General features: G+C 42.1%; 1 protein-coding gene across 1 annotated transcript in view; it reads left to right on the top strand.

Annotated features, from left to right (window-relative positions):
• glceb (glucuronic acid epimerase b) overlaps positions 1-6982 on the top strand; it is a 59291-nt gene extending 52309 nt beyond the window's left edge. Inside the window, exons 5-6 of the mRNA XM_082526584.1 lie at positions 2014-2306; positions 2739-6982. Coding sequence (XP_082382710.1) covers positions 2014-2306; positions 2739-3470 — 1025 coding nt within the window. The 3' untranslated portion in view covers positions 3471-6982. The remainder of the gene's footprint in view (positions 1-2013; positions 2307-2738) is intronic.
• The last annotated feature ends 8902 nt before the right edge of the window (positions 6983-15884 follow it).

Here is a 15884-nt window from a genome sequence, read left to right as displayed (position 1 = left end):
ACGGTGGATTCGACATCAAAAGCGGTAGCGCCGGGTCACAGGCGTGAAACGTCTTTCTTTGAATCCTTTGTGGATTATTAAGCAATCTGAACCCATCACAGGAAAAAGAATGCAACTATACCGAGAGATTATCCTGCATGTAAATACTTTGAGGTGGTGTTGCAGAGAAAGGTGTGATTTTCAAAAAAGTCTTTAGAATTGTATCTTTTCATATCAAAGTCAACAGTGTCTGTCGTGGCTGAGTATTTATCGAGATCTTCTAGGGTCTTGGAAAAATGCTGTTTGCTCACAATCCCCGTGCAAAATAACACAAAGTTTCAAAGAAGAATGGTGCAGGGGAATTTCAGAGCATTAGGTGTAAAGCTGCTGAAGAGCTTTCTGCACAGACTGAAGACTGAAGTAACCAAAGAGGAATTTTCTCACAGTTTGGGGGGAAAAAACTGACTGATTAATCAATATCGAAAAAAAAAAAACACTTTGCAGTCCTAAATACATTAAAACTTTCCAAAAAAACACCACTTATTATTGTTTTTTAATTAAATTTGCTGTTTTAGCTGTGCGTGTGCTGTAGTGATGGAAAAATCACACTTCCATCGACTGTTGTCTCGTCACTTGTCAGGTCTTTTGTTGTCCGCACATGTACTGCAGGCACTGTGCACGCTTTCAAGTGTTCGTCTCACACACTCGGTCATGTACACAAGCGTGATTTACACAGGCGTATTTCTAGCCGCGTGTCTTCCCCGTCTCCAGACTTATTGCTAAACAGCTAGGGAGCCCGAGCGGTGGAGGTGGAATCTCGTCTATATTCCCTGCCCATCCTTTATTGATGGCAGAGTAATCACAGGGCCAGAGTACAAATCCACTTACTCTCTGCATTGCCTTAAGTAATGGATTTATGAGTGCATTAAAGAGCCGTAGTCATCCAGAGGCCCCTGCCAGACTGTCTCTCTCCTTCATTCTCTTCCTGATCGACTGTCTTTGAGCCTCACTAGGCCTCATCTGCTTCTGCTTTCTCAGCGTATGTGATGTGAGATCTCTCCGTCTTCTGATTTCAATTGTCTCCTCACTATTGGCTCATTTTCACCCTCTCCCATCTAGGCCTGGCTTTAAGAGCTCTTGTGTGAGCCATCACTCCATTACTCTCCTTTTCCTTGACTTTTTGACCCTTTCTCTTCTTTATCCTTGGAGGAGCCTCGATTAGAAAACATTCTCCTCGTTTTTTTTGTTGTTTTTCTGCTGTGCACACCAAAGAGTAAGGCAAAAGCAGAGATCATTCTTGAACCGCTCGCTGCTTCGGGGTCTTGAAATGAAGTCGGAGCTGAACTATAGTGACACAAAGGTGATCCAGTGTCAGAGGTGGCAGTGTGGAAAGTAAAAATCATCCGAGTTTCTACTTAAGCTCTGACTGGAGGAGATGCGGGGATGCAAATAGAGAAGTTGCAGTATATCACCTTCTTCTTTCACTCTGTTGTTCCCTCATACTGCTCCTCTATTCCTTTCCACACTGTCTTCTCTCTCCTCTCTGTCCTCCTTATTAAGCTCAGTGTGCAGAGACACAGCCGTACTGCACATCCCAGGAGAAGCTCGTCCTTGTGTGTGTGTGTGTGTGTGTGTGTGTGTGTGTGTGTGCGCACTCTCTCTCACACACACACAAACAGCAAGGAACATCACATGGGTAATAATACAAAATCCAGGGTAGTTAAAATGTTAAGCTTCTGACCAGTGATTGATTCTAAAGTAGGCTCATTGTGATTGATCATTGAGAGTATTAAAAAAGGGAAAAAAAAGATGAGCCATTATATAAACAGACTACCAGAGGAGTGTATTAAGAGACAGACTCGGATTTAAAAAGCTTCCAGTAAACTAAAAATAGCACGTTATCAGCCAGTAATCATCAAGTTCTTAAAGAAGTCAGTCAAATGAGACCAAGTGTCTTTGAATAAATGTTTTTTCTCCCGCAATTTTGACTTATTTATCTGCTGCACCCACCCCACTCACTTCCCATTACCACAGACTCCTCCGAAGGCGTGTCCCTCCAGATGGGCAACTCCAAAGACTTCATCCTCAGCTTGGACCTCAAGTTTATCTCCAACGGCAGCGTGTCTGTAATCCTTGAAACCACAGAGAAGGGCCCTCCCTTCACAATCCACTACGTGACCAGCACACAGCTCATCGCCTTCAGAGAGCGTGACATCACCTACGGGATTGGACCGCGAACCGCTTGGAGCACTCTGACCCGGGATCTGCTCACCGACCTCAGGAAGGGCGTCGGGCTGTCCAACACAAAGGCTGTTAAGGCCACAAAGGTCCGTTCAACTCAAAGCGCTGGTTCAAAAAGCACCTCTGCTCAAATATTTGTGGTCTAGTGACGATGCACTTGCAGCTGGGATAATTAGTTGATTAGTTGAACTGGCAGCTCTCATTTTAAAAGCAAAAGTTCCACAAAAAAACCTTTTAATGTACTTTTTGTACATTTTTCACTACTTTCTCACATTTTATAGAAAACAGTCCATTAAGGAAGTATAGTTACATTTATGGTGATGTATGCTTTTCATTATCAAAGCTACTTACAAGTCTTTGCCACTTGTATTGTGTCAGAGGGTTTCTTTGTGTTAGATTTAACTCCATGTATGTGAACTAAATACTGTTATTATTTGGCTTTATGAAGACTAAATCTGCAGTGTGTTGAACTCATGAATGCCAAGTCCTAACTCCCTTCATCTACTGTCTCTTTTCAGATTATGCCCAGACGTGTGGTGCGATTAGTCCTGCATGGGCGTGGATTTGTTGACAACATCACCATCTCCACCACTGCGCACATGGCCGCCTTCTTTGCCGCCAGCGACTGGCTGCTGCGCAACCAGGACGAGCGAGGCGGATGGCCTATCATGGTCACCCGTAAACTAGGCGAAGGCTTCAGACCTCTGGAGCCCGGCTGGTACTCGGCCATGGCTCAGGGCCAGGCCATGTCCACCCTTGTGAGAGCCTACCTCCTCACCAAGGACCAGGCGTACCTCAACGCTGCCCTGAAGGCAGTAGGACCTTATAAGGTGCCTTCAGCACAGCATGGGGTCAAAGCTGTGTTCATGAACAAGTATGACTGGTATGAAGAATACCCCACCACACCCAGCTCCTTTGTGCTCAACGGCTTCATCTACTCCCTGCTGGGGCTCTACGACTTGACTGAGACAGCTGGAGAGAAGCTCGGCAGGGAGGCAGGGCAGCTGTTCAGCCGCGGCATGGAGTCGCTGAAGGCCATGCTGCCGCTCTATGACACCGGGTCTGGGAGCATTTATGACCTGCGTCACTTCATGTTGGGCACTGCGCCCAACTTGGCTCGCTGGGACTATCACACCACACACATTAATCAGCTACAGCTGCTGGCATCCATAGACAACTCCCCCATCTTCAAGGATGTGGTCAAGCGCTGGAAAACCTACTTAAAGGGGATTCGTGCCAAGCACAATTAGACTAAACTCCAACCCACACACTATAAAGGCTGAGATGAGAAGAAGATCGATATATTCTGTGCGACTGAAGGAATGAATGAGCGGCCTATGCTCGCGTGCACGTCCTCGATCTGGTTGAAGTCCAAAATCTGAAGTATGGGTTTAATCAGCTGAAGCTCTCAATACTCTCTCGTGTGCTCTGTTGCAGATTTTTTAATTTCTGCAACATCCACTGTAGCTCTCCTCTCCCTGTTTCTTTTCTTTTCCTTCACCTCTTGAGTTAGTGTTTGTAGTTATGCACAAACCTCATTTCAAAGTGAGAGTGTCTGCATTCAGGAAGAAAGTGTGTATGTGTTCGTGCGTGTGTGCGTGTGTGTGTGCGTTTTTAAAAAGAATATATGACATTGGTGAAAGATTAAAAACTCTGTGAATCACATTTCAGACATTCTTCGATGCATCCAGCACATTTTTCTTCTGCAATTGTATTTTTTTTAACGTCATTTCAGATTAAAGTTTATTAAAACAAACTGTATATAACAGAATATATTATAAATTATTTGAAGGAGAACGTTGCCAAAAAACAAAAAAGCGCATCTTTTCAATATATAAGAAGCATTCGAATATTTCACCACAACAACATTTTTAATGCAAACCCTTCAATACTAAACAGTTTTAAATTACAACGCAGGACTTTTTTTTTGAAGTGTCTCACATTTAATGTTTGGTTAGAGATGTTTATTAGAGAATTCATCCCTTTGTGGAAATGCTAGAAAATCAAACGTTTTATGATTCTGTCTAAACACAGATTAATGTTAGCCAATAATTATAGTATTATGCCTTTAGTAGATTTATCTTTTCCCCTCTAAAGTAAATGTGAGGCTTCTGTTAAGCTGCTTGAAAGCTGCTCTGAGTAATAATCGAGCTCGTTCTCAGTAGCAATGTGATTGTTCCTGTGGTATTCACTGAGATAAATCAATGCAGCCCTGCAATAATGCTTAAAAATGAGGAAGTTATCATAATTAGCTGTAGCTTCTGTAATGTTGCTACCTGTATCCGATGGTCAGGCAGTGATACCACCGTGTAACCGTTTTTGTTCAAGGTTGCAACTTCACATATGATTAACTTTGAGTTCAGCGTGTTTATTAACACATGTGTGTCCCATGTGAGAAATCCCAGCTGGCTGAATTTAAGACCAGGATAAATGCTCGCTTCTTTTCAGCTGCACAATCTAAAGTTTTGTTTCAAAAGGAAAAACTGTGTTTCCTACTTACACGCGTGATCGCAGGCCTGAACGAGGCTAAACATTTAATACTAGATTAACCAAGAGGCATCAGTTAAAAGGTGATGTGAAACTTTAAATGCCAAACTCCAGCTCCCCACGTCATTGTTATAATTTCAGATCTGTGTTTTTTGCTTGGTGTGAATATCAGCACCGTCAGTCGTAGCCACATTTTAATTCATTCTTGTGCCCACCCCCCTCGTTCCCCTCCTCCTTTTTGACCTTTTCAGCTCGTTGTTTACTCGGGAACTCGTCTGAAAAGCCTTTCTTCTGTAACTCATACTTGGAACATGATAATTGCAGGATACAAGCGTAGGTGGTGTAGATGTCTCTGTTGTGTATTGGAGGAGGTGAACGTGGGCAGCAGAAGCACAGCTGCATCTCACTACAATGTTAATTCACACCATTTAAATAGACAATGCCAGGAAGTACTAAAGCTGGAGGTAAATTCCTGACGAGCATGCAAAGGCTCGGTCCCAGCAGGCTCTCGTTGCTCCTCTCAGCCGCTGCGAGTGCATGAACTCGGCGCTTTTAATCTGAGCGCTGCCCTGTTGACCGCCGAGCGCAGAGAAAGAGGCCTGCCTGTGCTCTAACAATTCACCCGGCTAATAGGCTGGAGAGCCTGTTCACGGTACAGTCGCTGCTCACGGATGAGTCAGCGTTCACCGGCGTCGTACTCACAAACAACACAAAGCGGAGCCCTCAGCAGCAATGAGGCTTTCATTGATCCAGCTTTGAAGATTTAAAGAAGCTGCAGATTGGTTTCTTCTGAATCCTGTTTAAAAAAAAATATATATATATATATATAACGCCAGTTTTTTGAGACAAAAATCGTTTTCCCACAAAGCCAGCGTTTCAGGTTGTTTGAGTTTGCACTGGCAGGACAAAAATACATCCAAGTTCCCTTTTTCCAAACTGATTAACAAATCCTGACTTCAGTAGAAAAGCAGAACACAATAATGCACATTTTTAAACATCAAGTTTAATCACAAAAAAACGTTTGGTTCTCAAAATAATGGTTCTAATGTGTAAGCATGTCTCTAATCTATTTGTTATATAACCTGCTTTGTCATTTATTGTTTTTGTACTCTTGTTTTATAATTGAAAAATTACAACTGTGTCCAATAAAGAGGAAACCTTATAACTTTTAACATTTATTTTCCATCAATCTTTTTTTTTTAATGATGATTATATTCATTTTTATTCATTTTTCTCCTTTATAGGTTGTGGGAATGTTTATACCATAAAAGATGTTTGAGATCTTTGGGTAATCTGTTAGGGTTTTTCTTTTTGTTGTTGTTGTTGTTTTTGCTGATTCTAGTTTTCTTTACTTCCTGTTGGCTTTTTCTTCCTGTAAACACTTGCATAATTTATACACGACGAGCAGAAATATGTCCGGTGGGGAGGGGGGGGTAACGTTCAGGAGTAGAAGTCTTTGTGTGAGAATAACGAGCTCCATGTTGTTTATACCAAAGTCATTGATTCGAGGTGTATTTGTATATTTTTGTGCAAAAACCGACTTCCATTCAGCATTTTAATGATGTAAAGTCTCCTTGGAGATGTCATGGAGAGACACTGCCTTTTGAGAAATGCTACTTTTTCAGATGTAGGTTGAGTAGATATGTAAATGCTTATTGTAAAAGGGGTTGTGTGCAACTAGAGATTAGTGTTTAGTAAGCTACTGTTTAAAGGGAAATGAGCCAATAGCTGCAGGTTCTCCTTGAGTTTTTTTTATTTTATTTTATTTTATTTCTTTTTTTCCTCTGCAGAGAAATAAGAGTTTTTCTAGTTAGACAAAAGCACAACTGTCGATTATCGTCACATGAGTTTAGTTGTATTTCTCTTTTATGGATTACTTTTTTCCTTTTCAGGACAATGTGCAACGCCTTCATTAAGAAAGCTGCTATTGTTATTCACTGTGTAACAGGTATGAGAGCTTCTTTCTCCTCATTTCAGTAGTACCCTCTCCTCTGTCTCTACACTCCTTGTTTCAACACGTCAGCAAATGGCCACTGAGGTCAAATGTGATTTATGCAATAAAATGTTTACTGGGGTCGTGACACTACGAGAGACCCAGAGTTGTTGTACAGACTTTGCAACCGAAGCACAATGTGCAAATGCTACCATTTTTTTAGTCCAATGAAGAGAGGTGTTTATATACAGAGTAAATCTTTGTGCTTTAAGGTTTTGCTTTTTAAAGATGTAAAAAAAAAAAAAAAAAAAATCAATAAATAAAAGCATTTTTTTTCTTAAATTCCTGATTTGTTTTGTTTTTCAGAGGTTTGACATGAACACAGCAGCCTAATGAAGAATAGATAAAGAATAGATATGTCTAATGAAGCTATAGATTTATGCAATTATCAATCAGTTGTCGATAAATGGTGATCGGTTTTAGCCATTTATCAATTTCTAGATTTCTAGAAAATATAAAAACATTTATTGGTTGTAGCTTTTCATTTCTGACACTTTTATATTTTTTTCCCCTCATATTTGATTAACAACTGAATATATTTGATTTGTAACGTAAAGATGGCACCATGGACTTCAAGAAATTAGAACAGTGGATCCATGGAAATCAGTAGAGATGCAAATAAATTAAGTTATTATATTAAAAGTTACAATTTCAATAATTGAATATTTATAATTATATCTTAAGGATACATCTAAATTGTATTCTAAGGAGTATTATTTTGCAATAGAAAATGAAAAATAGAGCCTGCAAACACTTGCTGACATTCATGTTATTTTGGCATGTTGCCTAGACTAGCACACCCACAGCAACAAGATTGCCCGACAGCAGCAGCTTTCTCAGCAAGTTCGTTCGCTGTGCCGTCTCTTACAATCTCAGGAGCAGGTCGGGGAACACAAAGAACCACCAGATGCACGTCTGATCGACGGTATGTGCTAAACAAGCCCAGCGCACACCGAGAGGTTCCACGTCCATACAACAATGACTCCAAATGATTATCCTACAGCTACACTGGGGGGGGGGATATGATGCATTGTGACCACAATAATTTGTGGTCAGTCTGCTATTGGTTTCTGGATAAAAGGGGTGAAGTTGCCAAATACAGTGATTAACTGTGATAACTCAGGGAAATCGCAAATCTAACGCAAGTAGAACCTGTCTGACGAAAGCGAAGCAGGTTAAAAGATCCTCAAACGCATCATCTCACAATCTAAAGAAGCAGCTCAGAAAACAAAGTCAGTGACCTCTATCATCTGGAAAGGGTGACAAAGTCATTTCTAAGGCTTTGGGACTCCAGTGAATTACAGTGAGAGCCATTATACACAAATAGAGAAAAAGACTTGGAAAAGTGGCCCATCAGAGACACTCCCAGAGTGCATCAACGACTCATCCACGAGGTCACAAAAGATCCCAGAACAACATTAAAGAAGTGCAGGCCTCACTTCAACCAGTTAAGGTCAGAGTTTATAATCCAACAATAAGAAAGAGACTGAGCGAAAATGACAAAAAAATCTTGATGATCCTCTGGGAAAATACTTTGGAAACTGAGTCCTGGTACATGTGGTGTAAAATTAACACAGCATTTCATAAAAAGAACATTATATCACCAGTCAAACATGGTGGTGGTAGCATGATGGTCTGAGGCTGCTTTGCTGCTTCAGGACTTGGACGACTTACTGGAAATCGAACTCTGGATGGCTCAAAAAAGAAAAGTCAGGAAGTCCAGAATTAAATCAGATTAAGACACAAACCTTAAACACGCCCCTCGTGTTTGAAAACTCTCCACAGTGACTGAATTAAAGCAATTCTGCAAAGAAAAGTGGGACAAAATTCCTCCACATCATTATGAAAGACTCGTTGCCAGTTACTTGAACATTTGATTGCAATTCTTGCTGCCATAACTGGCGCAACCAGTTATCAGGTTTAGGGGCAACTACTTTGTCACATAGGGACAAGTAGGTTTGGGTAACTTTTTTCCCTTAATACATGAAATCATCATTTAAAAACTGCATTTTGTGTTTTTGTAGGTTTTTTTTTATTTTTTATCCAATATCGAAATGAATTTGATGATCTGAAACATGTAAATGTGGCATATATACAAAAAACTAAGAAATCTGAAAGTGGGCAAATACTTTTTCGCAGCACTGCGTGCCAGCATGAAACTAATTAAGTTGGAATTACTGAGTCGCAACGAAAAATTCTGTTCAGGTGAAACCAGACCAGCGGGATTGATTTGATCATCAGTGTAACCATTTAGTCCATCACTCAAGCCTGCACCCCACTAATGTCATTTCTGCCTGCTCGGGTCTAATGACAAACCCTCCTGTATAATTTAATTGTGCGCCTCATAATCAAACCACCTGCTCTGCCATCCTCTGTATTAACATCTCTAATTTCTGATTCGCTGTCATCAGAGAGGGTTGAGTGGCTTTTAACTAGTTCCCAGTTATTCCAGATATACTCCAGTGCCAGATTGTACATGTCAACTGGCTCCTCTCGGTACTTTGAGTGACACTCCACACCCGATCAGATCTTTTCCTTTGAACGACTTTACCTGACGCTTCTGGTAAAGTTGCTGTTTGTATCAGAGCTCTTTCGAACATTTCTAACTCAACTTCACACATTATTATGGGTGACAGGCATTTCTGACTGTATTATAGAAACAGTTTATCCATACTGAACACGGTCTCTGTGAAACTGCTGGGAAGGAAAACAATCCTGATTAATTATTAATCCTAATTAGGCTATTCTGGTCCAGTGAAAAAGCGCAGACACCTGAGAAGGACTGTATCTCCTGCCACCCGCTTGCATTTTTCATTACCTTTTGGCATTAATACAATCCACCCATAATTTCTCCCTCACTACCCCACACGTCACATTCCTCCTCTTTTCTTGACGCTAATGATGTTACTGTGCCTCCTGACAGAGAGTCTGTCTCCCAGTCCTGTAATTAGCCCTACATAAACCCGATAAGCTCGGCCTCTTCACGGCCTTTGTATCAGCCTCTTCTACCTCCTCTGCTGCCATTCAGATGCCTTTGAGATGCCCATGATAAAATTACAGTGAATACTTGGTACTCTGGCGCCCAGAAGCCACAGGCTTTATAGTGTCCATAAATTTACCCACTTGATGAAATTAACACACCGTTGAACCCTGCGTTATTGGATTTGTTTGTGTGTTGTCTGGGTTCTCAGGGGAGGTGGGAAAAGAAAAGAAATGGAGGTGGAAATATCGAGCTGAAAGAAAACAGAAACAGTGCAACAGTGCAACTTCAAAACTTCCACGGAGTTTGTAGTCTTTTACGCGTTGATCGAAATACTTATGTATATGCTGGAAACAGCACTCGGAGATTCTGGTCCATCTACTGATATCCTAAAGGTGCTCAATTGTCATGTTCAAGAAACCACACTGAGGTGATTTGAGCTTTGTGTCATGGTGTATTAGCCTGCTGGAAGATGGGTTCACTGTGGTCATAAAGGGATGGACGTGGTCAGCAATACTCAGGTAGGCTTTGGCATTTAAATGGTGCTCAGTTGCAACAAGTCAAAGTTTATTTCTATAGAACAAATGCTGTACAAGTTTGCAACGTATACACAATACACAGTCACTAAATCAACAAAAAATACAGTAAAAAAGGCCGTGTTTGCATAATAATATACAAACACTAGGCTCAAAAACAAGCAAGAATAAGCAGGTTTTTAAAAATGCTTTATGATGTTTGAGAGACAGCAGCTCTCATGGAAAAAGGGTAAGTTGTTCCAAAGATTAGGAGCCACCACTGAAAAGCTCCAATCACCTCTGCGTTTAAGCTCGAAACAGCTGCTTAGTAGACCTCAGTGCTCTGGTAGGACTGTAGGGTGACAAACACTCTGTCAATGACGGGGGCCCAAACCATTGGCACTCTTAAATACAAGTAATCGAGTTTTAAACTCGATCCTGAAATGTCTTTATGCTCAAACATCCAGGTAAGGAAATCCCAAAAAGTTGAGTCTGTTCATCTGGACATTTTCAGGAGGAGAAACGTGTCTCGTTACTTGTTTCTCGCTACATCCTGATGATCAGAAGCAACTTTTTGGATAGATCCTGAAATGGAGAAAGAAAGAAAATACTTGCAAGAAAATACCCCCCACATCATTACACCACTGGACAACTGATAAAAGGCAGGACAGATCCAAGCTTACGTCCACTTCCAATCCCACTATCTGAATGATAGAGCGGATATCAGGACTCATCAGACCAGGCAGTGTTCTTCCACTCTTCTGTTGTCCAATTTTTGTGAGGTTCTGCAAATTATAGCCTCAGTTTGCTGTTCTTAGCTGGCAGGAGGACACCCGGTGTGGTCTTCTGCTGCTGGGCATCTGCTTCAAGGTGCGATGTGCATTCAGAGACGCTCTTCTGCATACATAACTAGTGGTTATTTAGGTTACAGGATATTCCAACCATGCTACGTTCATAGTTATTTAATTGATCTATCAGGCTACAACCAACAACCAACGAGCTTAGCAAGAAGAATTCATGGGTCTGGACAGCTAGCTTAGCCCTTCCAATATGCTAAATCTCAACCTTCTATGTATTAACATGTTTCAGTTTAAACTATTTTGTAAAAACTGAGACAATTAAACACAAAATAACACATATAACACATCCCCGTAAGCCAGCTACTACCAGGTTGATTTTCCTAAAGAATCAATCGATCTGCTCTCTGAAAGAGAAGAAACACATGTTCCAAACTGTTGAAGTTCCTTGAAGTCCTCATTAGCTTTTACCTACTGTTGTCAGGCAATCTGTTTCTCCCTGCGCTCTGCCAAATCATTTCCCAACTTCACTTCTTATCTGGTTTCATTTGTGCTATTGAGCTGACGGTGTGTCAAATTCAGCTCGGCCTCATCCTCGCTACTAAAAGAACACCAGAGACAAAGAAGAAGTCATTACTGTAGAATGAAATGAATCTACTGTTTCAGTTTCTAAGCCAGGTAATTGCTTTATTTTTTGCTCATTTATAAGAAGCTGACAGACTTTGGTTTACGCAGCCGAGAGAATAGAAGCCTTCGCTGCTAATCAGCAGCTGAGTCAGGTATGAAGATGGAAGCTGGTGGAGAACAATGAGGGGATGGGGTGACGGCAGGGGGTAGGGTAAACAGGAAAATGATGCACTGATGTACAGAGGGGGGGAAAGCAAGTGTGTGGTGGGAGTGTTTCTAGACGGAGTGAAGAAGAAGAAGCTGTGAAGGTCTGAAATTCAACAGAGGGAAGAAAAGAGCGCCTGGAGTCTAGCAACTATTAATAATGTATCAGGGGGCTGTCTGCCACACATGCTCCTCATTTGGAGACACAAACTACACCTCATCAACCAAAACACCAGGGAGGCAGCAGAGTCTTTGAGCAGCTGCAGCACAGCAGCCCGATTGGTCTCTTTGTATTCCCCGACACTCGCACAAAAAAACACAGAATCAGCAGAACACAATCGCTACTATTATTAAAAATGGTAACTGTGAAGCAGGAAGATGATTGTTTGATTGTAACATGTGTATCTTGCTATGTTATTTGTACTTGTGTGTATTTTTTAATGCCAGTTTGCTTATGTGTAGCTGTGAATTTTATAACCGTGCTTGTAAAAACATGATGTATTGTTACAGGTTTAACTCCCTGTCACTTAATAAAAATAGTGGCACCTCCATCAAATACAACAATAAAAGCTGCTTTCATGATAATTTATGAGTAGTAGTAACAACAGCAGTTAATCTGTACTACAAGTGCAAGATTAAAGTTTTGAAACTATCTCGTAGCATTGCTACTTTTACTTGAGCGAAGGACCATCTTGTTTAAAGGCACCAAACATTCTGATGTTGTAGTTGGTCAATGTGTGTATTATAGGTACTTTATAGTGTTGTGCACCCTCACTTTTATATCTGGCTTCGGATGTGGAGCATTCGTTCTACATCCGAACTGAAGGTTTTAGACATTTGCTGCTTTTTCACTCCATTTTCAGTGGTTTTTGATTTTGTTTGTGACACTGATCTATGACTATCAAAGGAACCCAGCTAAAGGGTTGAGCCAGTGTTGTGTACATACAGTGGGGCAAAAAAGTATTTAGTCAGCCACCGATTGTGCAAGTTCCTCCACTTAAAATGATGACAGAGGTCAGTAATTTGCACCAGAGGTACACTTCAACTGTGAGAGACAGAATGTGAAAAAAAAATCCATGAATTCACATGGTAGGATTTGTAAAGAATTTATTCGTAAATCAGGGTGGAAAATAAGTATTTGGTCACCTCAAACAAGGAAAATCTCTGGCTCTCACAGACCTGTAACGTCTTCTGTAAGAAGCTTTTCTGTCCCCCCACTCGTTACCTGTATGAATGGCACCTTTTTGAACTCATCATCTGTATAAAAGACACATGTCCACAGCCTCAAACAGTCAGACTCCAAACTCCGCCATGGCCAAGACCAAAGAGCTTTGGAAGGACACCAGGAAAAGTATTGTAGACCTGCACCAGACTGGGAAGAGTGAATCTACAATAGGCAAGCAGCTTGGTGTGAAAAAATCAACTGTGGGAGCAATCATCAGAAAATGGAAGACATACAAGACCACTGATAATCTCCCTCGATCTGGGGCTCCACGCAAGATCTCATCCCGTGGGGTCAAAATGATCATGAGAACGGTGAGCAAAGATCCCAGAACCACACGGGGGGACCTGGTGAATGACCTGCAGAGAGCTGGGACCAAAGTAACAAAGGTCACCATCAGTAACACACTACAACGGCAGGGAATCAAATCCCGCAGTGCCAGACGTGTTCCGCTGCTGAAGCCAGTGCATGTCCAGGCCCGTCTGAAGTTTGCCAGAGAGCACATGGATGATACAGCAGAGGATTGGGAGAATGTCATGTGGTCAGATGAAACCAAAGTAGAACTTTTTGGTATAAACTCAACTCGTCGTGTTTGGAGGAAGAAGAATACTGAGTTGCATCCCAAGAACACCATACCTACTGTGAAGCATGGGGGTGGAAACATCATGCTATGGGGCTGTTTTTCTGCCAAGGGGACAGGACGACTGATCCGTGTTAAGGACAGAATGAATGGGGCCATGTATCGTGAGATTTTGAGCCAAAACCTCCTTCCATCAGTGAGAACTTTGAAGATGAAACGAGGCTGGGTCTTCCAACATGACAATGATCCAAAACACACCGCCCGGGCAACAAAGGAGTGGCTCCGTAAGAAGCATTTGAAAGTCCTGGAGTGGCCTAGCCAGTCTCCAGACCTCAACCCCATAGAAAATCTGTGGCGGGAGTTGAAAGTCCGTGTTGCTCGGCGACAGCCCCAAAACATCACTGCTCTTGAGAAGATCTGCATGGAGGAATGGGCCAAAATACCAGCTACTGTGTGTGCAAACCTGGTAAAGACCTATAGTAAACGTTTGACCTCTGTTATTGCCAACAAAGGTTATGTTACAGAGTATTGAGTTGTATTTTTGTTATTGACCAAATACTTATTTTCCACCCTGATTTATGAATAAATTCTTTACAAATCCTACCATGTGGATTCATGGATTTTTTTTTCACATTCTGTCTCTCACAGTTGAAGTGTACCTCTGGTGCAAATTACTGACCTCTGTCATCATTTTAGGTGGGGGAACTTGCACAATCGGTGGCTGACTAAATACTTTTTTGCCCCACTGTAACCTGCTGGGGCTGGGGAGTAGCGGAATACATGTACTGGTGTTACGCATTTAAAATACAAAATATGAGTAACTGAATACAGTTACCATTTAAAAAGGCGATATTCAGAATACAGTTACTTTGTTGAAATAAATGGATTACACAGCAGTCTTTTCCTGTTTCATATGTTAGGCTATGCCCTCCTATTTTTGGTTATTATTAGAACAAGGAGAATCAAAAAGTACCAGTTGTCACCGACCAGAAACGGGAGCTGGAAGCATGTAAATATAATAATAACCACTGCAGCCAAAATGAGTGCCTGACGAGCCCAGTTGTAAACAAGCTATTAATACTCGACTGTACACTGTGTTCGTGTTTTCCTCCGAAACAGTATGTTGGAGTAGCCTTTCTCTGTCTCTCGCTAGCAAAGTTGACCCAGACAACAAAGTAAAGCTAGTTTTCAGCTACGAGCCCGACACGGAACCCGACGTATGAGCCAGAGGTCCCTTTGATACGGTTCGGGGCCGCTGACCTGTTTTATATACGCGTGGAATAGTTTTCAACACGAGATCACTGCAAAAAGTGCAGCCTTACCTAATGTCCACCTACTGTTACTCATTTATATTAAGATTTAAAAATCTGGTGTCATGGTCCTGGGCCATGTGGGCCCAGTATTCTTAGTTTTCATGTATTTTTGTATTTTGTTCTCTATTTAGGCCATGCTTCCTGGGTTGCTCTGTTACGTTGTTCCTTATGTGTTTTCCCTTCGTGACTCTTACCCCCTGTGTGCCCCTCTGTGTATTTATGAGCCCTCGTCTCTCTTTGTGCTTTATTCTATGTTTTCCCCAGCCCGTTATGTCTGCGTTCTCCCCGTGCTCTCTCTCCTCCTGTTTGAACCTCTGTGTACTTCCTGCTTTACTTTGCCCATCTCCCATCAGTGTTACGTTCACTCCTGCCGTGTCTTGTTATGATTATCAGTGTCACCTGTGTTCCCCATGTGCATCCACTTCCCCTGATCTTCCCTCATGTGTATTTAGTCTCTGTGTTTCGTACAGTCTGTGTCGCGTCGTCTGTGTTCCCACCCTCCATGTTTCCATGCCCGGTCGGTTGTATTCATAGTCTTACCTTAGTTCATTCCCAGTTTAGGTTTCTGTTTAGTTATTGCTTTTGAGCTGCCCTTATTCTTGTTTGTTTCTCTTGCGTTACCAGCCACAATAAAAGGCTCGCTTTTGTTTAAAGTTTACTCCCGTGTCACTCGTGTCTGCACCTGAGTCCTCCACGCACTCTCCACACGGTCTGTCACAGCGGACCGTGACAGTACGACGCGACCATGTCGGACTCAGCGGACATTTCAGAGGAGGTAGGGGAGGAGCTGAACCGGCTCTGCCGCATTATGGATCGCATCATCGGATGCGCGGATCCAAGTGTGGTTTCCACAGGATTGGCGGCCGTGGACGCCGTTTTGTTGCGGGAGCCACGGTTGCGACAGCTCCCCCACCTCGTCGAGGCGTTTGACTCCCTGGGCCCCCTT

Source organism: Aulonocara stuartgranti (assembly GCF_965226115.1).
Source record: "Aulonocara stuartgranti genome assembly, chromosome: 1".
In the NCBI taxonomy this organism is placed as follows: domain Eukaryota; kingdom Metazoa; phylum Chordata; class Actinopteri; order Cichliformes; family Cichlidae; genus Aulonocara; species Aulonocara stuartgranti.
This window is presented reverse-complemented; position numbering and strand designations above follow the sequence as displayed.